The sequence below is a fragment of the Neopsephotus bourkii genome, unplaced genomic scaffold (assembly GCF_033783945.1).
Source record: "Neopsephotus bourkii isolate Nb327-2 ecotype Australia unplaced genomic scaffold, CSIRO-AGI_Nbou_v1 NB_668, whole genome shotgun sequence".
NCBI lineage: Eukaryota > Metazoa > Chordata > Aves > Psittaciformes > Psittacidae > Neopsephotus > Neopsephotus bourkii.
The window spans coordinates 2658393-2686199 of NW_026901167.1; the positions used below are offsets into that span (position 1 = coordinate 2658393).

A 27807-nucleotide genomic window follows, 5' to 3' on the forward strand; every position below is an offset into this window, starting at 1 on the left:
GACGAGCCCCAGGCCGGGCTCAGAGCCGCCGCCGCGGCCGCCTCAAAGCCAGGCGAGCGCGGGCGGGCGGCGGCGGTGTCCGCGGCCGCATCGTTCCCGGCCTGCGAGTTCAGCAGCGGCGTGGAGGTGACGAACCCGGCGGCGGATCCGAGCCCGAACGCGCTGAGATCGCCCGACACCAGCGAGGGCTCGGCGGCGGATTCCAGCCCGAACGCGCTGAGGTCGCCCGACACCAGCGAGGGCTCGGCAGCCTGGAGCAGGCGCGCGACAATATCGCGACACTCCTGCTCGAAGAAGCTCAGGAACACCAAGGACTGCGGCGACCGCGCACAGCTCCTCTCCTGTTGCGGGTCCGGAGACAGCTGCGAGTCCGACCGCCACATCTCACACCAGCCCGACCCCGCCCCGCCGCGCCCCCTTCCGGTGCGGAGGAACGCCCGCACCCCTCCCGCCGCGGCGCCCCCTGCTGCCCGGGAGGACCATCCACACCCCTGCAGCTGTGGCGCCCCCTCTGCCCCGGAGGACCATCCACATAGCTGCAGCCATGGCGCCCCCTACTGCCCGGAAGAACCCCCCGCAGCCCTCCTGCCATGGCGCCCCCTGCTGCCCGAAGGACCAACCGCTCTCCTCCCGCTTCACCGCCTTCACGCAGCGCCCCCCCGGCTCCCGGTAGATGCCCGTTAGACGAGGCAGAGACGTGGCTTCACAGTGGTTTAATGCTAACGGAACGTTACACTGGACGGGATGGAGACAGCTGGGCGAGCAGGACACGGAGGGCACGAGGAGGGGGCCGGAGCTGAGCCGTGATTTAGGCACGGGCGGCCGCCTCCACTGGCACCCACTGCCCTTCCCGGGCCCTCGGGGCAGCTCCCTCCTGGTATCAGCTACTTCTGCTCCTCCCTGAGAGCCACCGCCAAACACCAGCGCCAGAGCCTCACTGAAAACCCAGAAGTGCAGGAGGCCTCGGGGGTTGCATGGCAGGGATGGAGAGCAGTCACTGCAGGCGTGTGCTCAGAGAAGGGCTCAACTGTGCCACCACAAAGTGACCAAGCACTTACAGACCACCCAGCCTTGACCTGGGCAGCCCCCAAACTGAGGCCCAACCCCACTCCTCACAGCTGGAGGAGCCTTCAAAAGACGGTTCTGCTCCAGCAAGTCACAGCCTCGTGGTTCCCCTCAAGCTCTGAACACTCCCCTGACCAGTCCTGTGCCCTCACTTCCATGCAACAACTGCCTAGCTCCCTGCAGAACAAGGGAGAACACACGCAAAGCCTCACTCCTCCTGCTGCACAATCAAATGCTGATCCAGGACTCACTGGCCATTTTCTGCCAGTCCCTTTCCGGAGGTGAAAGGGACCTCAGCCCAGGTCCCACCGCTGGGCTCCTCCCGCAGCAGCCACCACACAACAGCCCCATCAGCCCCTCAGCCAGACCTGTCTGCTCCCCTCTGCTGCCGGGGCACGGGGTAGGGTCACCCCGTGCAATAGAACACCCCGGCACACACTGCTGCAGCCCAGGCTACCCCAGCTTCCACACACCAAAATGCCTACAGAGAGCACACACCAGGGAAACCCCTTGAGCTGCCAGCAGTACACTAGGAAGGAGGGAGATTAACACAGATACAGCTCACGGGTCCGTAATGCAGGAGGCTGAGAGCAGGATTAGGGGAGGTGCTTGCCCAGGACAGTCTCAGCACTTCCAGACAGTGAAGAATGGGGGTTTCATGCAGGGTGAATGGGGTGGACGAGAGACCAAGACACCCAGGCACCTACTTGCTGTTCTGGATAGTTCATAAAACTCTTAACACCTGATGTGATCCTTGACCAACATGACAACTGCTATTCTTCAGTCTCCTGCAGAGATGCTTGGGGCCTGCACAGACAGGGGGGAGTGAATCTCATCTCATACCTTCCTGTACAGGGACAGAGGCAGCTCCTACACCATAACGCCATAAGCAAGTTCCTGCTCCACACCTATTCACACCTGCCCCTCGGCACAGGACAACACACTCACTTGCATAAGTCTTCATACTTTAGGCCAAGACCACAGCCCAGTAGAACAAGCTGCTGCCAGTTATAAAAGAGGAAAATACTGAACAAACTGGGAGGTTCAAGAGAGGAAAAGCTGGTTCAGAGAAGACAGATTTAGTGTAAAAATAAATGTCATTTTTGCAGGAAGGAGGGTGGAATGGAGGAAGACGCTGCCAGGTGCTCCTACTGGCGCACTTTCCCTGGGACATAGTTCCTATCAATAGTCTCCTCTTGCAGGAACATGTGTAAGCAGCGCTCGTTCTGTGCCAGGGGGTGTCCAGCAATTCTGGAAGAGAGTGAGATGTGGGGGTCAGCAGAGCCACCAGCAGGACCCCCCCTGCGCTCCTCCCAGAGCCGCCAGCTGGAGGCACCCAGGCTCAGGCCCTGGTCACCATCAGCAGGGCCACAGAGAAGTGCTTGAGCACAGTGTGCTCCCCCCCCCCCCCATCCCGAATCCAGGCCCCCCGTCAGTGGGTCTCCACAGCACAGCTGTCCTGTAGTATCCATGTCACTCTCAGAGGAGAACACTGAGCAGAACCCACTGTGCTTTCATTACCCAGCTGCAGACACGGCAGAGGGCAGGCTCCCTCCCAGCCAACCCATGGCCCTTGTGGCTCGAAAGGCAGCACACAGCAATGCAGGACATGGAGCTTACTTGTTAATAAACTGTTCTAGTCCCTGTCTCCGCTCCTCAATGAAGGACTCCTCAAAGATGCCTTCGTCTCCCCGGAAGGGAAGCTGTCGTTTCAAAGCTTTTCCAGGCAGTGGTGGCACTACAATCTGAGAGCACAGACCCAGCCCGTCAGCACAACAGCCATCCACGAGCGGTTTGCCCGTGACGCTCACCTCCAGCCCCATGATGTGGCTAGAGATTAAACCCCAAGAGCTGCCCACCACCACAGCCTCTCTTCTGGGCAGGTCAAGGTTATTGCTACAACTGTTCCCGTATGTCCTGGCTGCAGGAATAGGCAGCTCTCAGCCAGGCCTCACCTTACTGTCTCGTTCCAGCTCATTCTTCAGCCATTCGAAGTCACTGTACCGTCTCCTCACGCACGACTCTTTCAGTTTGAAAATCGGGAGGTTTGTCTGTAACAAAGAGAAGCAGTTCATGTGCAGGTTGCTTGGGAAGCCAGACAGGATTTCAACACGTAACTGAAACCTGAAGCTCTGCTTAGAAAACCAAGCCCCCTGAGAAAGAGGCATCATGAGCACACCCAGCTGCTTTATTTAGGACATAAGCACTGAAATGCTTCAGAATCAAGCAAGTCCTTGCCAGGCTGCTTGGAACCACCCCCTCCCCTCAAGTGACTATTTCAGGAGCACACCCCCTCTGGGGCACACTGGAACCAGGGCTCACAATCAGAGAAGGCCGATTTCTTTCTTTACCCCCGAGTTCACTCCTTTTTGGAGTCATCTATGAGAGCTTCACACCAGCCTGCAGAGCAGAAGCTTAGAGCCAACACCGGCACTCACAGGGAAGAGCTAAGGAAGGAAATCTTGTCCCAGCAACTGCTTAAGGTCGGATCTCACGCTGCAACCCTCCCTAGGAACACATCACCTGCCCTAACAAGAGAGCAGCCTTTTCATCTCTGGCTCCTGTCACTGGAAGAACGTGCAGCAATTCCCACCCTCCTCTCCCATCACTGTCTGAGACTGACGGCTACAGCAACTTCACCTTTACCCCGTCAGTGCAGCCGAGCACGTCCAAGGAACAGAGGCAGCCAGCCCTTCTGATAAGCAGTACCAGATGAACACAGGTACTGCTGCAATGTGTTTAACTCCGTTCTTAGGAGGTCTGTGAAATAAACTGCTTTCCAAAGTGTCTCTGCAAGAGCTAATTTTGGGGGACTACGAGGTTCTCCTTGCCCCCTGCCAGGCACCCTTTGGCTGCCTGATGGAAACCAAGTGTCATAACAGGAAAAGGCAAAAACCCAATTCTGAAAGGCACCAGGGGCTTGGCTGTTAAATCACCAGCACTGTACTGTAACACACACTAAAGGGAGTCTGTTTCAGGGGAAGCTCAATTTTACTTCTTGGTGCTATCAGATGCAAAGCTGTGAAGAGGTCACCAGTTCAGCCTGGTGAAGGCCCAGGAAAGAGAACCCTGCAAGAAGTGCTCGGCCTCTCTGCACATGGCTGGATCACGGGCTCTCTGTAAAAGGATCAAGCTGACTTGGCGACACGGACAGTGGGATCAAGCACCCTCAGCAAGTTTGCCAACAACACCGAGCTGTGTGGTGTGGTCCACGCACAGGAGTGAAGGGATGGGATTCAGAGGGACCTGGACAGGCTGCAGAGGTGGGACCATGTGAACCTCATGGAGTTCAACAAAGCCAAGGACAAGGTCCTGCCCCTCTGTCAGGGCAATGCCCAGTACAAACACAGGCTGGGGGGGACTGGATGCAGCAGCATGGGGAGAAAGACTTGGGGTATTGGGTGAGGAGAAACTCCCCATGACCTGGCTTCAGTGTGTGCTTGAGCCCAGAAAACCCCATGTTCTGGGCAGCATCCCCAGAGCGTGAGCAGCAGCTCGGGGAGGGGATCCTGCCCCTCTGCTGTGCTCTGGGGAGACGCCCCCTGCAGCCCCGATCCAGCTGTGGGGCAGCAGCACAAGAGGGATGTGGAGCTGTTGGAGCGAGGCCAGAGGAGGCCATGGAGATGCTGTGAGGGCTGGAGCAGCTCTGCTCTGGAGCCAGGCTGAGAGAGCTGGGCTGGGGCAGCCTGGAGAAGAGAAGGCTCCTGAAGGGGAGACCTTAGAGCAGCTCCAGTGCCTAAAGGGGCTGCAGGAAACCTGGAGAGGGGCTTGGGACAAGGGATGTAGGGACAGGCCAAGGGGAATGGCTTGAACCTGCCCGAGGGGAGACTGAGCTGAGCTCTTAGGCAGAAGCTCTTCCCTGTGAGGGTGCTGAGGCGCTGGCACAGGGTGCCCAGAGAAGCTGTGGCTGCCCCATCCCTGGCAGTGCTCAAGGCCAGGTTGGACACAGGGGCTTGGAGCAAGCTGCTCCAGTGGAAGGGGTCCCTGCCCGTGGCAGGGGTTGGAGCTGGAGGAGCTTTAAGGTCCCTTCAACCCAAACCAGTCTGGCATTTTATGACCCAGGAGGGGCAGATGGACTGCACTGTGATCAGGTCCCGAGATACTGCTTAGACAGCACTCCTGCCCTGCTCGAGATAACCCAGCTGCATGCAGTCACGCCTTGCTCAGCAACCACGCAGCAGTGCCCAAGTGCCAGGCCATGGACTCTCGAGGGAACAGCGGCAGGAGCCTGCTGAGGCAGCACCCTCCCTGTCCCTGTGCATACCAGCGCTCGCTGCGTGCCGAAGGGCCCCTGCAAACCCGCACAGCTCCGGTGCTGACCTTGAGCCCCGGCCCGCCTTGAGCCGCAGGCACGCTGCCAGCCCAGCCCGCCACCGCTGGGCCCGCGGCGCAGCTCCCCACACCCTGACCGGACACCCCGAGCCCCCGGGCCGGGTCCCCGCGCACCCCCGCGCAGGCCGCGCTCGACCCGAGCAGCGGTACCTCCCCGATCCGGCGCCGCGCAACGACTGCGGCCGCCCCTCCCGGGCCGTACTCGCGGCCGCTGGCAGCGCAGTCCCGCCCGGGTCCCCACGACCCGCCTCGGGCCCGCAGGCCCCGCGAGGGCCGCACCCGCATCCGCAGCTCGTAGCTCGTGTATCTGGCGCGGCCCATGCCCACGGTCTGCGGGTTGAAGATGTCGATCTCGAGGAAGTTGCTGGGCGGCCCGTACGCGTCCGTGAGGTCCTGCGGCTTGGCGTTCAGACGCCGGGTGTCCGCCACCGCCGCCTCCGACATGGTGGTGGTGCCGCCGCCGCCGCACCCGGCCCGCCCGCTGCCGCAGCCCGCCCTGCCTGCGCACGGCGCGCCGCCGCCCGCCTGCTGACTGAATAACTCAGCGGGTATCCAGGGTTCGGGGCCCCACAGCTGCCGCCGCGCCCCGGCCGTCAGCGCCACCGCCAGCATAAGCGGAATGGGTATTCAGGGCGCGGGGCAGGACACGGCGGGCTCGCTGTCGGCGCTGCCCAGTGCGCTCCAGCGCAGCCGCCGCGGGACGGTGCTGAGCCCTGGGCCGCGTCGGGAGCCTGGGCTGGCGACTGGGGTGCAGAACCGCAGCACGTACTTAGGAACTGCGCCATACAGGGCTCCGGGCGGGGCCAGCCCCGGGCGCTGTACGGGGTGCAGAAAGACGGGGTCCGGGAACGTGGCTGCGGACTGAGGGGCTCGGGCCCGTCACGGCTCGCGCTGAGGCGTGTCCCGGAGCCGGGCTCCCCACCGGGGCGGAGCCCCCGAGGGCTGCGGGCACAGAACCGAGGCCGGCCGGGCGCGCGCCGCCTGCCACGCACACCCTCCGTGGTCTAACCCCGCCCCCGGCGCGGTGCACGCTGGGTTCTGTAGTCCTCTGGCGGTGCAGCTCCGCGTACCGCCACCTCGCCGGCACTACGGCTTCCGGCGTGCCCTTCGCGCGCAGGCGCAATGAGCGGCGCTGCCCGCTGGTAAACAGAGCGGCGCGGCCGGGCCCACCGCTCACAAAGCGGTGCGGGCACGGGCAAGGCCGATGCGCGGCTGCGGGGCCGCTCAGCCCCAGAGCCGACGGCGCTGAGGTGCAGGGAGGGAGGACTCATGGCGGAGGCGGGCGGCGCCTCGGCGGCGCCCGACATCGACCCCGACTTCGAGCCGCAGAGCCGGCCGCGCTCCTGCACCTGGCCCCTGCCGCGGCCTGAGCTGCCGGCGGAGACGGGCGGCCCGGCGGGCGCGGCGGAGGAGAGCGCGGGCTGCGCGGCGGCGGGGCCCGGGCGGGCCGAGGGGGCGCGGGCGGCGGCGCGGAAGGGCGGCTCCCGGCGCAACGCCTGGGGCAACCAGTCCTACGCCGAGCTCATCAGCCAGGCCATCGAGAGCGCCCCCGAGAAGCGGCTCACGCTGGCGCAGATCTACGAGTGGATGGTCCGCTCCGTCCCCTACTTCAAGGACAAGGGCGACAGCAACAGCTCCGCCGGCTGGAAGGTGCGCGACGGGGCGGGAGGGATGGGCCCGGCTTTCGGCGGGGATCCCGCGGCGGGCCGGGGCGACGTGTCGAGGAGCGGCTGCCCGAGGCGCTTTCCTGCTCTCTGGCCTCGCCCCGGCCCCTTCCCTGCGCTCACCTGTCGCCACTCGTCCCTGCTGGGGCTCGGCGGCGGTGCCAGCGGGGGGCCGGGTGTTGTGCTCTGCTGGAGCCGCTTGGCTGGTGCGGGTTTGCCCGCCCGGGAGCGCGGGGACGGGGCTTTCCAGACCCAACCCGAGCTCAGGCTCTGTGCAGTTGGAGCAGGGAGGAGCGGACGTCTCTGTGTGGGTGGTTACGGCACGACCCTGTGAGACCGCTTTGTGTGTGCTTCGAGTTTGGGAGGTTCTCCAGGAAGGAGCCAGGGGCAGTTAAAAGGGCCGTGGTAACTGCTGTGCGAGGCGAAGCATCAGTTGAAGGGTTTGTAAACGCAAGGCCGTGGTGCTTTGTCACATGACTGTGCTGAAGCTCAATATAAATAACTGTTTCATAACAGGCATTCTTGGCTTTCAGGAGACTCCGTTTAAAAAGGTTGCTGTGTCCCAGAGCAGTGTCAGCATTGCGGCCACGCAGGGACCGGCCATCTCGGCTCGAGTTCAGAAAAGTGAAAGCAATGTCCAGCTCTAGGGTCTCAGCCTTGTATTCTTCTCTTGCTCTGGAAGCAGGCGTGTGGGAAGCTCTATTAAAAGAGCTGTTCTCAGTGTCTGTCTTCTGTAGGCAGCAGCTGGTTGTTCCCATCTCTTTAGTCAAGCAGACTCCAGTGAAGAGGAAGGGAGATCTGAGAGTTTTCTTGCCAAATAGTCTCTCTGGCTGTCCTGATCTGTCACAGTGGATGCTGTGGTGACTGTAGCCTAAAGACTCTGTTCTCCTGCTCTTGCTACAGGCTGGAGTTGTGCTTGTTTGGCTCTTGGTCGCAGTGTACCTCTTCGTCTGCAGTTTTGGTTAGCTTCACAGCTTGAGCCAGTGTGGTTTAGGGCTTCCATGACTCCAGCCACATGCTCCTCTGCCTGTGTGACTGAGCAGTAAGTCAGCACAAGAGTGAATTCTGCTTTTTCTGGCAGGTGAGTTTTCAGCTGGCTCAGTTCTCAAGTGAGACCCCATGTGGTTGCATGAGTATGAATGTTTGCCCAAGGAGAAGGTAGGAATGCTGTGAGGGACACAGATGTCACAGTCTAGGCTGGCACAGGTAGATAGAAAGACTTCATCTTTTCCATATATCTTGCTCACTGACATGTCCCAGAGAGCGCATGTTGTTTGACTGAAACTTTTTTTTCTCTCCTTTGTGCAGGTTGAATCCTCCTAATTAAGTTCTGATTTGGGGCAGTGCTTGGGTGCATATTCTTTCTCTTCAGAAGATTTGGTGCTCTCACTGGAAGGTAGTTCTTGCTTGCTCAGGCTAGGTGTGCTGTCCTTGTCCTGCTGCCACTGTGGAGTCATTACTTTGGCAGGCAGCTTATGGAGCTGGTACATTTTCTTTTCAGTAATATGTCTGTACCTTTTTGGCAGTAGTGCCTGAGACTAAAGTTCAGTGTGGCTTCTGAAATGTATCCATTGATATTGTGGGGAAGGTGGGCTATAGCAGAGTTTCCAGCTGGACTGGATGCTACCTACTGGCAAAGGTAGACTTCTGGCTGTATTAAGTGTGGCTGTTCTTTTGCTGTATTCATTTATGTGCAACAGGACTATCAGTCTTCCTATTTACTCTGTGGTTTAACTGTATATCTGTTTTGGGAAGTGCGGTTGGACTTAAACTGCAGAAAGGCAGGAATGAGAACTTGTGCATGTGTGAGGGCCCTGCTCAGAGACTGTTGTTGGAGCTGTACTGTGGTGACTGTTCAGTGGGAAATTCAGTTGTAGGTTTTCATCCTGGGAATGGACTAATGCAGCGTGGCTTTAGGAGAGGAAGAGAACAGAAACCTCTTCCCAGGAAAGATGAGGGAGGGCAGAATGCCAGCAGTGGCGGTGGCAGTCAGCCTGCCTTTTGATTAGTGCGGTTTCAGACCCTTGATTTGAACCAGCAAACAGACATCCATGGTAGAAATGCAGCTAAAGCTGTTACAGTGCCGGGAAAAATGCTTATAAAAACTTGGTTTCATTTTTAGCAAATACTATCAGAGTTTGGGGGGTGGGGGAGTGTGGTTAACCTTGCATGCTCAGTAAGAAGCTGCCTTTTCTTCCCTGTTCTCTCCAGTCCTGTTGGCAGGGCTTGGCAGCATGCGTGCCCCATCACGTGTGAGTGCAGAGCTCTGAATTCTACTCTTGTTTTGTTATGTTAACGATGTTAACAAACAGCTCTATAGATTTGGAAGAGGTTTTGTTTGTTTTACTGACTTTAGTCTATTTGCATCAAGGTGCATTGGATGGAGGCAGGTTAGACACAGTTTTAAAGATGTGGAATCAATCAAACCAGTTCAGTTTGATTTTGTGGACTTCGAGTAAATTATTAGAGTTACTTAAATTCCATTTTAATAAATTAAATTTTATTACATTTATGTAGGTGTGTGTTTTATATTTAAGACAAACTGAATACACGTGTTTCTTGAGCTGAGGAGTGGACCTGCCTGGTGCTTTGTTGTCACTCTGCTGGTTATTTTTAAAGCTGTGGAGCTCTGCTTGCTTTTCTATTTACTTTTAATAATCTGTCAAGTAAAAGGAAATCTTCTGGAACTGTTTTTGCTTTATTGATTCCTCCGTTTTGAACTGAATGAGTTGGGATAAAGGAAATTGATGTGGAGCTGCAGCTAAATGCTGATGCAGCATTTGGATGCCTGTGAAGATTACAGCGCCTAGTTCTGGTATTTCTGTTGTTTGGGCAGAGTGGTACTGATAATGCATCCTATCTGTATGTAGTATAGTTCTAATAGGGAGTTTTAAATGGGAATTTAAAAGAAATGTGCCTTTAAAAACTTTTTAAATCTACTTCAGTTAATATAAATCCCATCAAGTCATTGTTGCTTCACAAGTACTTTCCAGCTGTCCTCCTCCGCTGTACAATAGGGGGAAATATAGCTGTTGCAGACTGCCAGGGTGTAACCCCTGTGGATTCCGGAAGTCTCTGTGTTTCGAGGAAGGTGGTGTTTGCTGTTCTTGAGCTCCTCCGAGCACTTTGTAAAGGACAGATTTGCTGGTGTGTGGCTGAAGTTAAGAATTAACCAGCCTGAAAGGCAGAAATGCCCTCGCAGAGGTGTGTGTGGTGCTGCTTTGTAATCCTCCCCTTGGTTCTCTGCAAGCTGCTCTGTGCATAAGAGGATAATTCCTTCTGGCTTTGTGATTACTTGGAGCGGAAGGTGTTGAGGGTTTTGAATAAAGCAGCAGCTCAAAAACTCCTCTGAAGCAGCCTGATGGCTCCATTTCTTGCATCCATGAGAGGGTCCAGAGAAGAAACACAAAAATCATCAGGGACTGAAGCACCTCTTCTGTAACCAAAGGCTGAGAGAATTGAAGTTGTTAGCTGAAGAAGACTCTGGGGAGACCTTATTGCAGCCTTTCAGTTCTTAAAAGGGACCTATAAGAAGGATGGGAAGTGACTTTTCAGCAGGGGCTGTTGCAGCAGGACGAGGGGTGATGGGTTTAGACTGAAAGAGGGAGATTGAGGCTGGATGTGAGGAAGAAACTTTGTACAGTGAGGGTGGTAAAATCCTGGCACAGGGTGCCCAGAGAGGTGGTGGCTGCCCCATCCCTGGAGACATTGCAGGCCAGGCTGGATGTGATTCTGATCAGCCTGGTCTGGTTGAACATGTAGGGATTGGACTGGATGAGCTTTGGAGGTCCTTTCTCACCCAAACCATTCTGTGGGTATGAGCAAGTTGGACACAATGAAGAGCTGTTAAGGACTTTTCTTCCTCAGTGAGACAGCCTGTGTGTTCTCTCAAAGCTGTTATCTTTCCCTTTGTAGGAACAGAATGAACTTTAAAGCCATCATTTTCACCCTCCAAAGATGCTTCACTGGAGCAGAAATTGGGCATTTCCTATGCTTGCATTGGAAAGGAAAGAACAAATGATGCTGCAGTGTTGCCTGAGGCAGGGGGGTTGGAACCAGATGATCTTTAAGGTTCCTTCGATTAGTTGCAGGAGGCTGAAGTCACTCCTCTGGTACTTCTGGTACTTCGCCTCGATTCAAGTGTGTACCTGTAAGTACATATACTGTATGTGTACAGCTTGGGTAGTTGTATTATGATTTAAAAATTGACAAGCATTCTGCTTGTCTGAAACAGAATGTGTCATCCACCTGGAAACTCAGCTTGCTCTTCCTCGTTGTTACAGTAGGCAGCGTTTTACTTTCAACCCTTCCATTCCATGCTTGTATTGTATGTGTATTGCCTGCAGTTGATATTAACCACATGGACCAGGAGACCTGGCTGAGGGCTTTCAGGACCTTGCACGTGCCCTGCAGTTCCGTTTATGATGACAGTGACTTCACAGCTTCCAGTGCTGTGGTTCCCAGCTTCTCCCAGAGCTGAGGGTGTCTTGACTTTTTGTCAGAGCAGGCACAGAGCTCCCTTCGGTTGGAGCAGCTGCTTGTCCTGTGGCCCTCTGAAGCTCCTCCATCTGGCCAGTAGACAAAAGCAAGCCTGTTCATCTTCTGGACTCTTGCTGCCTGCAGTAGCTGGTAGGTTTAGCCACATTATGTTTTGCTAATAAATTGAAGTAGTGTATACAAAATCATGTGAACCCTTGTTTTGGTAGAGGAAGAGTTTATTGTTCATCTGTTCACTGACACGTTGACTACTGCTCCCCTGGCTTCTGTGGGGTTTAGTTTTGATTTCTGTAGTCAGACCTACAAAAAAAGCAATGGTTGGTTCCTAAAGCAGTCACATCATCTGTTTGCTTTTATCCACCTGGACTGTGCTGCAGCGTCCCCGTGTCTTTGAAGATTTTTTTGTCTCAGAATTGTAGCTTCTGAACATGGGCACGTGAAGGCCCAAATCACTCCTGGGAGAGCTTGCTTATTCCAGAAAGAAACCCTTTACGTGGAGGAAACATCTGGTGGGAACACTTCATGCAGGGTTGCTCTTGACTTGTAGTAATGGTAATATCCAGGTGATGGTTTGAGAAGACATTCAAAGTATTTCCCAGTCTTTGTTCACAGAGGCATAACTGACTTGATGCTATAAAGCAAAAGGTTGGTACAGATTAAGACCAGTTAATCTGTAGTGATGGTGTAGGTGCCACTTCCTTCTAAATTGGGATTATTTTGGTTTCTGGAAGTTGCTGCCCTGAAAGGGGAGGGAGGATCTGGCTCTTTGAATCCAGAGTAGCTGGGGCTGGGTGGAAACTGCTGGACTCTTGCCACTACCTTGTATGCTCCCAGATGCATTCATGTGGTGGTAGTGATGTGTGCTTGTGGCAGCAGGATGTTCTCTCCCAGCTGCTGACAGCCTAGCTGGGTTTCGTTAAAGTAGGAGAGACAATAAGAGAAGCTGAAGGACAGTCATTCAGAGGCTGCAGTGAAGAGTCTAGCAGGGAAACCTGAGGAGCTGGGTAGGTTTTGTCCATCAGTCTTTGTTTTAACAGAATCTTCCCTTTTAATCCCACTAATCCTTAAATCGTATGGCCACAGTAAGCAGTGGTGAGGAGGGAGGAAGGCAGCTGGGTATGGCCGGGTGTTGGCAGCGACAGGAGCATGGTGGAGTGCTGGGTCTGGACAATGAGGCAGTGTGCAGGAGGAAGATGATGGTCTGAGTGTGGGGTCACCAGGTGTCCTGTTTTTCAGGTGGGGTAAGACATACTGATGAGTGGTCAGCTGTGGTGAGAGCCCACCATTGCAGGGAAGGAATATGTACTAAACCCTTGTTAAAGTGACAATAACAGCTGCTTCTCCCAGACAAGGTGCAGTGGTCTGAGTGAGTATGGAAGTGTGAGATTAACTTCTTCACTTGAAGCCTTACCCAGTGTAGTTGTTCCCCTCAGAAGCAGGGGGGAGCCTGTCTTTTGGCAAAGGCCATTTGCCCCCTGCAGTGCCAGTCAAATTACCTAGAGATTTTTCTGCTATGTTTTCCTGCTCCCTGGCAGTTTGTTCTGGAAAGCTGCTTTGCTGCAAGGTTGTTCCTTGCAGCATGGCTTAACTTTTCAGGCAGTCCTTGGAAAAGGCTGCTCCTGAGCTGCTGGTGTTATGTGTTCCAGCAAGTTTTTTCTGCTCTGTCAGCTTTTGATATACAATAAAAGCTGTTCAGCTTTTGTGGTCTATGCCTGCCTGTCCTGGTAAACTTGAAAATTGCCCTGGCCTTTGTTTTTTTTAAAGAGCTAGGATTTTCTTCTTCTGGGCTCCCACTGAAACATTACAGAAAGGAAAACATGGACCTGCTCAGGCAAGTCCAGAAGAGGCCATGAAGATGCTGTAAGGGCTGGAGCAGCTCTGTTCTGGAGCCAGGCTGAGAGAGTTTGGCTCGGGCAGACTGGAGAAGGCTCCCCTCTTGTAGTGGGGGAGAAGGAGCTGCATGCAGTGCTTCAGGTGGGGTGCATCTGTGCTGAGGAGAAAGTACATTGCAGGAGGTGAGTTTAAACTTGTTTTTTTAGCGTGAGGAACCTGCAAGTCTGAACAAACCATCCTGAATGTTCTGACCTGCTCTGAGTAAAACTTTGGGTTTGTGGTAGATTACCTCAGCCGTACCTACATAGCCATATACTCCCCTGGAAAGGCTTTCACTGGCATGTGCTCTTCCCTATGCGTTTTTCCATGCTATGTGGGTGTTCATGGCAGCTGTCCAGAAGGCTGATCCACTGGGATAATTGCTTGGTTGTGCTGCGAGCTTCTGGGGCTCATTTCCCATCCGGAGACTGAAGCACTGTTTGTTGCTGGGCAGTGTCTGCTTGATGCTGGTGTGGGGCAGGCCTGGTCCATTGGTGAGGAGTGCTCCTGCCCTTTAAATAGGGCTGGGAGATTTTATCAAAATACTTATTCTATGTTGTGGTAACTGAGATGTGGCAAACAGTGGATGTCTGCTGCTCATCATGCTCCTGTGGTTGGGCTGTGTGTCCCAGCTTGTACCCCAGTGGCTGAGGCCTGGTTTGAACAGGCTCCCTCCAAGATGTCTTGTCCAAGACAAGAGATGTCTTCAGCCACACTGCTGGGTTTTTTTCCGTACTGTCACGGATTTCAGATGGTTTTGTCTGAGGATGGCTCCAGGAGTAACTTCTGTTCTCCCATGGGTTGCACATACAGCTTTCCACTGCATTACTTAACATACAGTCACAAGAGCCTGTATAAGATGCGTGAATAAACAGCAGTAACCATCCCCAACTATTTGTTGAAGAGGTCCCTAAGAATTTGGAGGATTCCTGCCTCTGCCTCTTCCTTCAGGTCATGTTTCCTTATGGTCAGAGATGTTGCAGAGCCAAGATCTTGTGCAGATGGCAGGTGCTCAGACCAGTGGGGATCCCGCACTGCTGAAGCTGAGCATCTAAAAAGTTAATGTCATCTGTATGTTTCTGGTTTGAGTTGCTCAACACGGAGCAAGGAAACACGTCAGGGTTGCCTGGGTGACTCAGCTGTCATTTCCCTCTCTGTCAGGTTTGACCTGGAGTTCTGTGATTTTTAAGGGAGGATAAGGCTGCTTTGCAGTTGGGTTAGCTCTCTGAGCAAGCCGTAGGGTCACAGATGCTTATTTATTAAAGGAAAAGAGTTTGAAGATGAGGAAGGACTGCTACAGCAATTACCTGTTCCTGCAGCTATTAGCTGTTATGTCAGTTCAGCAGTAACATGCGAAAACACTTTGAGACTGTTTCATGAAGGCATTAGGCTTCACATATCTGTGTTCTTGTGAATCTTACGCTTACTCCAAGATGTCTTTCTTCAAGCTGCTTTTCAGCTAAAAATTCTAGAAAACGGCTTATTAACATTGTCCCTTCTGATACCCAAAGTGCAGCTGTTTTTCATGAGGTCTCTGAAGTGCCAGTGTGCCTTTGCTGACACAGGAATTAAAACCTGCCTGTAGCCATGCGTGAGAAGACAACAGAATATTTGTGAGGTTTTGAAGTCCTGGACCTACTGGTTTAAAGTTCCATTTTAGTAAATTGAGCTGAACAATGGCTGGTTATGAGACTGCAAATGCACACTGTGTGTACAAGCCACCAGGTCATCCCTGCCAGGACTGGGTGCCATCATGGGTTCACAGGTTACTTTCAGAAGAGTAAATGAAGAATTGGTGCCAGCCTTGTGGTTCCTGTTGCTGCAGGAGTATGCCTTCACAGTAATACACACCAAGCTGGGAAAGGGGGGGGGGATTCTTTGGAAAGGAAATGAACAGACTTCTGGGAGACACAGTACCAGTGTGTATTACTTTCTTCAACACTTGAAGGGAAAGAAAGCTTTATTTGGAGAAGATGCCAGCAGGAGTGTTTTATAGCTGTGACTGTGAACAACTCAAATCATAAAGCTGTGTAAGAGCATTGACTAACACATGTTCCATCAGGCCCTGGCTCTGCAGTAACCCTTGGGGCGCTATCCAAGTCAGAGCACATGTATGCTTTGATACCTATTGCAACAAGCAGTCAGTCTGCTGCAGGTTCCCAACAGCCAAAGCTACCACAGTGATTCTCACACCTTCTTCCCTCTCCATGCAGACTTTCCGCTTTCCCTGTATTGTTTATCTACATCTCCTTTGTTCTAGGATAGTACTTTGGTGAGGTGGCCAAAATTAGCATGGGGAGGACTTGTCTGAGAGGAAAAGGGTGGGGAGAGGGAAAGCATCAGGCAGGAAAGAACTGTTGAGAGGTGGTGGGAAAGGGTGGTAAAAGCACAGTTAACTTGCTTCACAATTAAGAGGGAATGCGTGAAGGCTGAAGGCTGCTATTTGCCTTTCAGTTTGTGTGAGAAAGATCTTGCATTTGGACCACTGCTATGCTACCAGCGTAGCATCTTTCAAAGATGTGTTTGACCATCTAAACAAATTAAATGCGAGTATCGAACACATGCGTGGCACAGGCCTCAAGGGGAGTTCATGGAGGATCTGTTCAAACGGAGTTACTGCTTGCTCAATCTAAAGTACCACGGGTTTTAGCAGTTGCAGGATGGAAATTCAGTTTGATGATGGTGTACAGATACATCAGCTTGCAGGTTCCAGCAAAGCCAAAAGAAGGGAGTTAGGAGGGGCAAGGAATATATCTTGCCAAATGAAAAGGTGGGAGAGACTCAAACTGGCATGTGCTGTGTCTACCAAACATCTTGCCCTATGAGAAACACAGGCAGAGGAAGGTGTGCTGCCTCTGTGCCCAGGGAGGCTGGCAGGCTCCAGGATTCCTAGGATTCTTGTTCCACAAAGTTTCCCGTGTTTCTCTGGCTCTGGGATGAAGATAGTTCTGGGTGTATGGAATTAGAAGTGGTTTGCTTTTTCTCTTCACCCACTCTATTTTATGTGCTGCCAGGCTGTGCTTAAAATGTCCAGCCATGGTTATGCTCAGTAGTGGGGTTGGCAGCAAGGTGGGAGCAGCGTTAGCTCCAATGAGGCTTATGTCGAAGCTGCAACCTGTATTTGGGAAGGGATTTACTTGCTCTGGGGTATGCCTAATTTTTGCACATTCTGCATGGTCTTGAAAAGTTCTTTTGTCAGAATTTTGCTAGTTGTGGTAGTTTCACCCTTGTTGCTGCAGTGAGATGGGGCACTGCGTGCTAGTGCTGTCAAGCATATTCAAGGAGGAATAGCAGTTTTTAATGGGTAGGTCTTTGTTATAAGTCTGTTCTCTATGAACTGTCTGAATATGTTTATGCTCGTGCAGTGTCTCAGTGGGAAAGTTCCTCATATCCTGCTTTTGTGTTTCTGGTTTTCTGTGTTTTTTTCAGAACTCTATTAGACATAACCTGTCCCTGCACAGCAAGTTTATTAAAGTCCATAATGAAGCCACAGGGAAGAGTTCTTGGTGGATGCTTAACCCTGAGGGTGGTAAAAGCGGCAAAGCACCAAGAAGAAGAGCTGCCTCCATGGACAACAGCAGCAAACTTGCGAAAGTCAGAGGTAAAGCATCTAGAAAGAAGCCTCCTCTCCAGTCTGCTCCAGAATCTACTGCTGACAGTCCTGGTTCCCAGTTCCCTAAGTGGCCTGGGAGCCCATCCTCAAGAAGCAATGAGGACTCTGACATGTGGAACACATTCCGGCCTCGAACCAGTTCCAATGCAAGCACCGTTAGTGCCAGGCTTTCTCCTATCCTGACAGAGCAGGATGACCTCCATGATGAAGAACTACTTCCTTCTCTGGTGTACTCTAGTGCATCCAGCAATGTTCCACCTACTGTGACTGAGGAGCTTGAGCTCATTGATGGGTTAAATTTGATGTCTCCCAGCTCATCTGTGTTATCTACCCAGCAACCTGCCTCAAGCGGTCAGATCCAGAGAGATTCCAGCTTTTCCTTGCGGAATGCATCTGGTCAGACCACTACTTTTGGCAATTCCCTGTTTAACCCTGTTGATATCTCACTACAAAGTTCTGTCAGCCATTTCTCTGCCCCTCAGAGCTTGGAAGCTCTTCTGACATCCAGCTCTCCACCTCCAAGGGATGTTATGATGACTCAGGTGGATCCAGTTCTCCCGCAGACTGGTAACAGGATGAACAGCCGAACTCTTCTGCTTCTAGGTGGACAAGCTGCCCAGAGTAAGATGAGCTCAGGCAATCCACGAGGAAAGCCTACAGAGCAGCAGGCAGAACCAGTCAGTGCCAGTGTTTTGCCATCAACACTTCCTATAGTAACATCTCCTCAGAATACTGCCAGCATCACCAGTTTGAAGGCTTCACTTTCTGCAACAACTTCCCAGTCAGTCCAGCTGGGCAGTCCGCTGCTTCTTTCTTCTGCCAGCCCTGCTCCCTTGGGATTGAACCAGGAGAAGCTGCCCATTGACCTGGACATTGACATGTACATGGAAGACCTTGAATGCGATATGGATTACATCATCAACAGTGAACTTATGGATGGAGAAGGATTGGACTTTAATTTTGAACCCATTCTGTCTACTCCCAGCTATCCCAGCACCTCACAGGCCTCCAACCATACCTGGGTACCAAGCTAACTTCAGGAGCACAAAAAGGTAGGTTATGTAAAAAGTTATGTAAAATGCTACAGCTCTATAGTGGGAACAGCCCTGTCTGGGATAGTTCCTGTGCCCAGCTCTGCAGCAGTTAGGTACCTCCCTGGAAGTACGGTGCTCTTTGAGTAAAAGAGCTTCTGGGAGAGCTGCATTCCCTTTTAGAAGGAGAAGAAGCTGTCTAAAGGTAGGTGGATTTAACTCGCCAGGTAGTAAACTCCTTTATGGAGTACAGCAGCAACCTGAATGAGATTCCTGTTGTCTCTCACTGCCACAGGAGTATTTCTGAAATACATGCAAGCTGTCCTGTGGTCCTTGGTGCCTTCATTACCTGGCCTTTGTAAATGTACAGCAGAGAAGCTGAGGGAATGTTCACCAAAGGGTAGGGCCTAGTAGTGATGAAGATGTGTCTGTAATCAAATGCTTAAGTGGTAGAACATGAGCTCTTAACAGCATGGTTATGTTACAGGAGCTATCTGATACTAAAATTGTAAAATCTGATACTATCTGATGTCATAGTTGTAGGAGCTATCCGATATTAAAAACAATGGACTTGCTTTGTTCCATGCATGAAGTTCACAAAATCCCAGCCTGATTTGTGTTTGAAGGGACCTTAAAGCTCGTCCAGCTCCAACCCCTGCCACAGGCAGGGACCCCTTCCACTGGAGCAGCTTGCTCCAAGCCCCTGTGTCCAACCTGGCCTTGAGCACTGCCAGGGATGGGGCAGCCACAGCTTCTCTGGGCACCCTGTGCCAGCGCCTCAGCACCCTCACAGGAGCTGCCTCATTGCTCATCTCAATCTCTAAGTTTGTGGCTAGATGGAGGATTTCTTTAAGTGGATGAGGTGAAGAGTTTTAGTGTAGGATTTCTAAAAAACCTCTCTTCCCTGCCAGCTGATATTCATGATTGCTTAAGGGGGAGAATAATTTTTGTTGCTGCTTTCTTGCAATGCCTCTGGTGTTAGCCAAGTCCTTCTTTAAACCTCCTTATCCTGCAGAGCTTCACTGGTGCCTTCCAGGAGTGCTTACCTTTGACCTTAGTGCTTTTGTTTTGTCTGTCCTTCTCAATTGTACTCTAAAGCTTGAAGCTGAGCAGTTGTAGCCTCCACTTGACTCTCCACTGGTCAAGGTCTCTTGTGATCTGTGCTTGTTCCTTGATGGAAGCTGGCATCCTTTGAGCAGCAGGGGCTGGTGGATAGTAATTAACTCCTTATCTGTGCATCCAGGATTCCCACTGAGACTGACATCTAACCATTCTCTTTATTCTTCTTCCTAGTGTCCTTCAGGTTTGAAGATAGGGTTCTGACTTCACTTCCCACCCTGGCAGAGAAAAGAATGGAGCATGTTGGATTCGGTTTCCCTGCACACCATGCCTTGGGCAGAAGGGGCTGCCTGCCTGGGAAGAAGGGACGACCTGCATTTGGCTGCAACAGGAAGAGCTTAAAAATAACAATCCTGTTGTGTGTCACGGCTCTTCCTACAAACCTACCCTGTCTTGAACCATCTGGAGAGACTCTGGGCTCTACATGTCTGAAGAGGAGCACTGGTAAAAACCTTGGCCAGAAGAGTCTGTGCCAGGCACTCGGGTTTTCCCATGTGAAGAGTTTGGTTTGCTGGAGGAATCTCTCAGTGGCTGTCCTCTCTCTGCTATGGCAGCAGGTCTCCCAGTGCCTCGGGCTGGGGAAGGTTGGCTCTGCTCTCTCTTGGCATGCCCCTGGGGGCAGAGTAGTTGGATGTTTTGGTTAAGCCACCAGATTTGCACTTGCTGTCCCACAGGCTCGCAGAGGAATTGTAAGGAGCTCACTGGTGGAAAGCCTGTGGGAAAAGGGTGCGCTGTTTCAGGGCTTGGTTTCAGTGTGCCCACTCTGGAGCATCCAGCATCATGCTGCAGGGAAGGGTGGTGATCGTGGTGTAGAAGGCTTCTTCTTGTCCACCTGAGTGGAACAGGAGGGCATAAGAGTTTTTCACTGTGCCATCTGAGCCCCATTGAATCAGAAGCATGTTTCAAGAAGTCCCTATGCTGTTGTCAGCAATTTCCTGATAAACCAGGCTGCTGTAAAATAAGCACAGGTGCTAATAGCTGTTCCTGGGACATCAAAACATCAGTTTGGGTTTGTTTCTGATTTGTCTTGTTACAGCAGAAAAATGGAAAGCCTGGGTGTGGCCTTAACAGAGCCCTGGTTGCTTTTCAGAAGGGCATTTTCTATAGATTAAATATTTTTGTACTAATCTGGGAACTTTCTACAGTGAATACGAAGCCAATGTTAAACGCGTCCCGATTAGGTGTATTAGGCATCTCTCCCTCTGAGAAGGTACCAGTGACAGACTTCTCTTTCAGAGCTGTGTTAGGAACAAATGCATTTGATGTTTGATAATGTATATGATTGAGGGGAAAGAATTGGCAGGTCCCCATGGCTTCAAACCGTCTTGGGGAAGACTTGTACATTATTGTAATCTATATGTAAAAGTAGCTGAAAATTACATAGATGCTTTTCTAAACCTTTTTAAATATATATTATATATTTTAATTGAAAATGAGAATATTGGATTAAAAAAAAACCCCACAAACCAACAACAAAAAAACCCCACAATCCCACATTTCCTGCATCTGTCCATGTGATACCAGGTAACAGTACAGCATGGGAGGGAACAGGCCTAAGGCATTTTGGGCCAAGAAGCTGAAAACATCATTGGAAAGGCAGGAAGGGCAGCCCAGTGTGAGTGGGGAACAGCTGCTCTCCCCAGACCAGGCAGGAGGTGCCTGCATGGCTCTGAATTCAGCCACAGCCACTCAGCCTCCTTCCTCGACTGGGCTGAGAGCATGATGTGGGGAATGCTGATCAGCAGCAGCATGCTGATTCTCAGCTCATCACTCCAGCTCATACATAGAATAGATTCCCTAGTCCGCTAAGAAGATGGTGTGGACTGGGTCATGCTTAGGCCTGCTGACGCTCTTGGTAGGCTTATGAAAGGCAGGATCAGTTAGTTATCAAAGGAATTTGATAGTTCCCTTTTTGGTTTCGGCAAGGTTTTGTTTTCTTGGTGAAGTTTCTGCTTCTATGGGAGGACTTGAAGCCTGTAGGCCCAACCTTAGGAATGGGCCTGGGATCCTGCCCTGTCTTTTTGTTCTTGCAGGCCAGAAGCTAGGAGTCAAGAGTTCACTTCATTAGGTGTTGTGTCCTGTCTCGGGTGTTCGCAGTGGCAGGATCTATGTGGGACATGCTTTCATGGTGTTCTGGTAGGCTTGGTCTGGCAGATAGTCTTTACAGTCCTTTCTGAAGGTTTGTATCATGCAATGCAATGAGCCATACTGTTTTACCACCTTGTCTGCTCTATTTGCATGGGTTTAATTTCATTTTCATTTGAGTGGCAGTGGGAAAAGTGGTTTGTCTGGTTACCTGCAACAAGTAGTCTTGAGCAGTCTTTTAGCATGCTGTGCCATCAGAGCCTTTGACTTGTTGGATAGCCTTTGCTTTGAGGGCTGCCTCCCTGGCAGACCTCATGGTGATATGCTTCTAAATTTACCCACAGTCTGCATGCCTGGTAACACCTCACTGTAAACACAAAAAGGCAGAGCCTAAGCTGGAACCCCAGGCCTTGCAGACTGGAGTCATGTCCTGACACTCACTGCACTTAGTTCATGACACAGGTGCATAGACACCCATCCCACAGTCACCTGATGGCATGTGCTGCACAGAAGAATCTGTGGCTCTTCTGTGCTGCACTTAACAGGTCCAGAGGGATTTGTGTTCCTTGGCACATAATATGCCACCTTGTCAGCTTGAGCCCTGAGGGAAAATAAACCCCATGATCTCCAGAGCAAGTTGACTGCTGGTGCTTCACAGCCACGTATCAAAGGACAACACTGGTATGTGTGGTCATGTTACCTGAATCTCTAGCTCATTTCCCATTAAAATGGAGTCCAAAGCAATAGGAAGGACAATAGCACCTATTCACTGGGGGGGGTTCCCCATACTCCCAGGCTGGACTCCTGGGGACAGTGTTGGAGACGGGAGCACCTCTGGCTGGAGTGCTGCGGTGGCAGTGTGCTGACAGCGATGTCTGTCTTGCAGCAGTCTGTGCAGTTGCTCTCTGTCTCCTCAACACAATGGGAGCCAGCAGGGGTTGAGGAAGTCCGGGAGTGCCCTAGTGCTGAGGATGGTGTTCAGAGACTCGTGGTGCTCCCAGAGTGCTCAGTAAATCAGGCTAAAGCAGGCAAGTTGGCTTCTCATTTCTGTGTGTGGGAGGATAGCTTGGATCCTGGGTACAGAGGATTCAGGGCTTCTCCAGCCCCTTCTGAAATCATTTCTGTCTCATAAACCTTGAGCTTTCCTAGGCTGGGATATTTCCTTGTAGGAAACAGGAGACTTTACATTTCCTAAACTGCCGCTTGCTGAAAGGCTGAACCTGGCTCAATATTTCTCCACTTTTTTGTACTCTTGCCACAAGTGTTTGCTGCTGACTGCAGCTGGATTCAGGAGTGTCTTGGTGGGTCTGCATCCTACAGACCCCATGCCTGTGGGCGGGTGTTTGCTCTAGTGAAGGGTTGGGCTGGGATTTTGAGAGCATCTGTGAGCTGGCTGGGGAGGGAAGGGGACAGTGACATGGGAAGTGATGCTCCTGGGTAAGTGCCTGAGGGGAGTGTGCAGGGGACTTACGTTGTGCTGTGTGGGTTTTCCTTGTCCTCACTAAGCTTGGGTGACAAGTTTCTTCATCTCCAGAGGATCAAATGCCATCGTCCATAGTGTGAAGCCACTGTGCAGCTCCGGGCTGCAAAGAATTTGGGTAACTAGGCCTGTGAAAGCCTAGTATGAGGCAGACTCATTGCCTCGAGTTACACCTGGTTTAGCAAACTGCTTGAGCCTTCTTTATAGCAAGTGCATTTTGCTCTGCTCCCAGCTTCTTCTCAGAGCTTGGAATATTGAAAGCTTCTTGGAGCCCTTAATTTTCTTTGTTGGTGTGTCTAAACCCATGTCATCCCCTACTCTGTGCTGAGTAAAACCAGCTCTCAGATCACCCTGGTAAGCGGGAGGAATGAAGTGCTTCAGAGCCCAAGTGCATTCATAAGCTAGTTTCATACCAGAAGCGAGTAGCACTGATCAGCTTTTCCAAAGGAAATGCCTAGAAAGCTCTCACATAGACAATAATTTCTTAATTCTCTGACTTTGTTGCTTATTTATAGCCACACTCCAATGCTTCAGGGCTAGCGGTGCTCCAGGAATGAGAAACCTGTGTCTGGTGCCACAGGTAGAAGTGCCTTGGGAGTGATGGCCTGGCTGTCACCACAGTAATACTCAAGTTTGGACCCATTATCAAAAACCCCCCAGGAACTCAGTCGGCTCTGGGGCATGAACATGAACAGGGGTAGCGTGCTTAGGGTTTGCCTCAGTTGCAAGGAAAATGTGTTCTAATTAAGGTGGGGAAAGCCAGCAAGAGGTGACTCCAGAAGATCTGTCCATGTGAAGGCTCTGGCACATGGCAACCCATGACTGTAGTTGCTCGCCCTTCAAGGGGATCCCCTCTCTTCAGTAGGGTTTATGTCTCCCCCTGCAGCCGGTGGGTCTGTGGGTGATGGAAAACCATCTCTGGGTGGGATCAAACCTGCATCCGGGGATGTGGTGTAGAGCAGGCAGGAGAGGCAGCAGGAGCTAAGGTCAAGGAGCTGGTGGTGTTGCGTTGGTGTTCTCTGGCTAAGGCAGTGTTACGGTGTGTGGTAGAGTGGGGTGTTCGCAGCCGGTGCCGTGGTGCTCCCCGAGGTGTCTCCGAGAGGTCTGGCTCCACAGTTAGGTCACTGCTCCTGAAAGGGGCTCTGTTCGTGGGGCTGGCTCTGTGAACCGACGCTTGCAGCACAGCGGAGCCTTCACCGGGGGTGATCCCAGGTGCGCCGCTGGCACAGACCCGGCTGCACACAGGGCAGTGCCGCTCGCCGTCCGTCTCCAGCATCCCCCGCAGCCACTCCTCACCCTGCTGGTTCCCGGGAGCAGCGGAGCCCGGCCCCGCCGCGGGCTCTGGTGCCTCTGTGCTGGCAAGGCTGCAGAACGGGCTAGACTAGGGCAGAGTGTTTGACAAATAAAAACCTGTAATCCTCCCTGTGTCTGCTCCAGTTTGTTCGGCTTCTCCGGCATGGTCCAGTTGTGTGCTCCTTGCCCTTGGCCTCCACCTCCTGCCTCTTGCTGGGGCAGCCCCCCTGAGCTGCCAGAGGTGGAGGGGTTGCAGTGGGGCAGCCCACAAGGGCTCTGGGGTTCTCTGCAGCGCAGAACCATGGTTACAACTTGCTGGCACTTTGGGGGGACCCGTGGGATGCCAAGCCCTAAAACTGACCCTGGGGAGTTCTAGCTTCTGCTGGGACTAGTCTAGAGTCCTCCTTGCCCTTGCAGGCCTCTGCATGCAGGAGATGACTGTTCATTTTATATAGCCACATTCAAACATGTTTGAGTGTCAGCAATTCTACCAGTTAACTTTAGGGACAGAGAAATGGATTTGCTGGTACTCTCTTCTTTCAGCCACCTCATGCATGAGCAGATGCTGATGCTTCATTAGGACAAATGAGCATGTGAATGAGCTTTTATCTTTGCTTGCAGGCCCCAAGTCCTCCATCAGCAAAAGGAAGGTTACTACACCTGAGGAGCGCTTTTGGTATGACGAGATAATGGCTTGGAGCTGCCTCTCAAAGGGGACATGAATGTCAGAGGGGAAGCCAGGTGCTGGTTATTGCTTGGAACTGCTCAGAAGTGTGCAAGTGGGTAAGAGGCCTCTCTGGGTAGGAGCAGGCTTCAGCTAAGTGCCTTAAGGCCTCCTCCCTTGGCAGGAAGCAGGTGGGGATGCAGATACAGGCTGAGCCAGTGAAGCAGCTTTTGAGGAACGTGCTGGAGCCCTTGAATCAAAACCCATCATTTGAACTGTGAGGGTGCTGAGGCGCTGGCACAGGGTGCCCAGAGAAGCTGTGGCTGCCCCATCCCTGGCAGTGCTCAAGGCCAGGTTGGACACAGGGGCTTGGAGCAAGCTGCTCCAGTGGAAGGGGTCCCTGCCTGTGGCAGGGGTTGGAGCTGGAGGAGCTTTGAGGTCCCTTCAACACAAACCATTTGTATGATGCGAGCAGGTCTGTGCTCACAGTGGGGATGGAGCTGCAGGACATGGAGCCCCTCTGCCCTGGGGTTGCTCTCTGCACCCCAGCTCAGGACAGGCCCTGCAGAAGATGAGAGCAGTTCAGAGCTTCAATCATGTGGCTTTGGAGCCGAGGCAGGTAAGAAGCTCAGAGAGAAACGGGTGAAGGATTGCACTGACCTGGTTAGACATGGAGCAAAGTCAGGATGTTTACAGAGGCAACGCTAAACATGGGAGCTCCTTAGGGAAGCTGTATGTCCTGTATCTGCTCCTTGGGCACTTCTTAGTGCTTCCTGCACAAGTGTAATGGGGCTGCTGGGGTGGATTTTGCAGATCGGGTCAGAGTGGATGGATTCAAAACTCAACAGAGCAGGGACCGTGCATTCCCCCATTTGGTGCTTTTTATGCCAATTGGTACCGGGTACTTTAGCATTGCCAGGGAGAGCAGAGCATGGAACAGATGCCAGGTGGGACAAGGGTTCGGTGGCTCTGGGTAGTCCCCACAGCTATGTGGGTTCAGTGGTCCTGATGTGCAGTAGGTCAGCCTTTCTTGGAGACCTCTCAGCTCCCCCTGGTTGTCACCACACTCATTTTGCCCTATGGAGGAGGTGCCTGTAGAGCTGCAGTACCTGAACACAGTGCACCAGTTTCACTGCTCAGCTCAGCTTCTGGCCAGGGACCTGCTTTCCGCTGGTGCTTGCTGAGCAATGAACACTTCTCCTGTGCCACCAGTGATGGGACCCTGTGTTAGAGCACGCTGGGAGAGGCTCCTGTGCTGTTTCACATGGCTTTTGTGGTGGAGGAGCTGGCACATGGGGATGGCACTGCTGGGCAGTGGGGAGATGGTGGGGGCACGCTGCTGGCTCATGGCAGCCCAGGCCGTCCCCAGCTCCCATGTGCTGGTTTTTACCCCCTCCACCTCTATGGTCAGAGCCAGCAGCCACCAGTGTGCTCCTGATGTGTGCGTGGCAGGGCTGTGGCAGTGAGCACTGCTGTGCTGCTCCCTGTTCTCTGCAGCCCCCCCCCCCGCAGCCTCGGGACAGCTTGGCTGCTGCAGAGCCAGTCCTGGCTGACCCTGCCTTCGTGCTCCAGGCTCCTGCAGCAGAGCCGGTGACTGCTGTGGGTGTGCGCCCGCATCCTCCCCTCAGCAGGTCCAGGTAAGGCCGCAGTGTCCTGGCTCCCATGCAGGCGTGCTGGGCGTCCTGCAGGTCCCTGCAGAGGAACGTGGCAGCTCTCCTCCCGGTCCCAGCGCAACAGAGGAACAGCCTCGTCTGAGCAGGTGAAGGGGGCAGCAGGGCAGAGTCGAAGCATTGAAGTTGGGTTTCAGAAGCTGACCTGCAGTTACTGGTGTGGGTGTCAGTCTGTCCTGTAATGTCTGGTCAACGCTTCTCCAGTGACAGAATCCCCCCCACTGGGCTCATCTGCTACAAGACCTGCTTGGGATGCGATGTTAACTTTGGTGACTCGAGTAGGTGGTTGCTTCATCTGCTGCTCTCTGCTGCTCTGAGGTCCCAAACGGACAAGTTTGTGTTGGGCAGGGGACTGGCGCTCTCTCCTGGCCTTGCCAGCAGCAAGGTCCTGGTCAGGGTCACAGTCCATGGAGCCCTTCATCCTGCTGCTGCAGCTGGTGGTTGTTCTGTGTTGGAGCAAGCGGCAGCTGCCCTGGCTCCTGCACAGCCATCGTTGTGTGCATAGGTGGGGGGCAAACGGGAACCCGCTTTACACCCATCCCTGGCGGTGCTCAAGGCCAGGTTGGACACAGGGGCTTGGAGCAAGCTGCTCCAGTGGAAGGGGTCCCTGCCTGTGGCAGGGGTTGGAGCTGGAGGAGCTTTAAGGTCCCTTCCAACCCAAAGCAGTGTATGTTCTATTTTATGATGTCCTGGGGCTGGGCCGCCCTTGCCCCCAGGCAGCATCATGGGGCTGCTGCCAGCAGAGCTGCCTGGGGTGCACTGCTCCCTTCTGAAGGGCCCACCCGTCCTGGGAGCTGGCTCCTGTGCACGTCCCCCAGCCCTGGGGGGCCAGCGCTGCTTTGCAGGGGCAGAGCGCTGCGGCTGCAGCACTGACCCACGGGCAGGAACCCCCCCAGCATCTGGCAGAAATGAAGCACGCAGCCGTGTCAAACATAATGGATTTATAGCAAAAATAGGCTTATTCTCTGTAGCTTCCATACACAAGGTTTTCTCCCCCTACCTTTACACAGTAAACACGTTGAGTGCAGCAACGAGCGTGGGGCTCAGGCTCCCCCATGGCCTTGCCCCCCTGCTGTGGCTGCCCTCCATGCTGGACCCCCCACCCCTCCCACCGTGGGGCTGCGGCACAAGTGGGGAGCAGCAGGCAGGGGGTGCACACTTGTGCCCGTGGGCAGAGGCTGGGGCTGTCTCCATTCACATGGGATGGTGCTCCCCCCCCAGCCCAGGGTCAAGATGCTCCCACCGCGCTCCTGCACCTCGAGGTTAAGCAGCAGTGAGCAGGCTTCGGGCTTCACCCTCACGCGGTGCAAGCCCCCCCACGGCATTAACTCAGAAGCCTCCCTCGTTCCTCCGGCCCCTCTGCTGATGGGGGGCAGAGGGGGGCTTCGGCACAAGCTTCCCAAAGCCTCCTGCAGCCATTTC

The 27807-nt window shown here is 53.2% G+C and overlaps 2 protein-coding genes across 2 annotated transcripts; one reads left to right on the forward strand and one right to left on the reverse strand.

The window, feature by feature from the left end:
- Positions 1-698: 698 nt before the first annotated feature.
- Positions 699-6026, reverse strand: SNX12 (sorting nexin 12). The gene is made up of 4 exons (XM_061353296.1): positions 5677-6026; positions 3021-3116; positions 2686-2810; positions 699-2316 (listed from the first exon to the last, which is right to left on the reverse strand). The coding sequence occupies exons 1-4, from the start codon at positions 6007-6009 to the stop codon at positions 2214-2216; spliced, it is 657 nt and encodes a 218-aa protein (XP_061209280.1). The 5' UTR covers positions 6010-6026; the 3' UTR covers positions 699-2213.
- Positions 6027-6556: 530 nt separating this feature from the next.
- Positions 6557-20674, forward strand: FOXO4 (forkhead box O4). Its single transcript, XM_061353297.1, has 3 exons — positions 6557-7047; positions 16860-18095; positions 19368-20674. Exons 1-2 carry the CDS (start codon positions 6667-6669, stop codon positions 18075-18077), a joined length of 1599 nt encoding a protein of 532 aa, XP_061209281.1. The 5' UTR covers positions 6557-6666; the 3' UTR covers positions 18078-18095; positions 19368-20674.
- Positions 20675-27807: the final 7133 nt, after the last annotated feature.

Coding starts and splice junctions, on each gene's coding strand:
- SNX12 (XM_061353296.1), bottom strand. CDS start 6,009: ATGCTGGCGGTGGCGCTGACGGCCGGGGCGCGGCGGCAGCTGTGGGGC. Junction 3,117..5,676: donor GCTACGAGCTGCGGATGCGG/GTGCGGCCCTCG, acceptor TCTTTGTTACAG/ACAAACCTCCCGATTTTCAA. Junction 2,811..3,020: donor AGCTGGAACGAGACAGTAAG/GTGAGGCCTGGC, acceptor CTGTGCTCTCAG/ATTGTAGTGCCACCACTGCC.
- FOXO4 (XM_061353297.1), top strand. CDS start 6,667: ATGGCGGAGGCGGGCGGCGCCTCGGCGGCGCCCGACATCGACCCCGAC. Junction 7,048..16,859: donor ACAGCTCCGCCGGCTGGAAG/GTGCGCGACGGG, acceptor TGTTTTTTTCAG/AACTCTATTAGACATAACCT.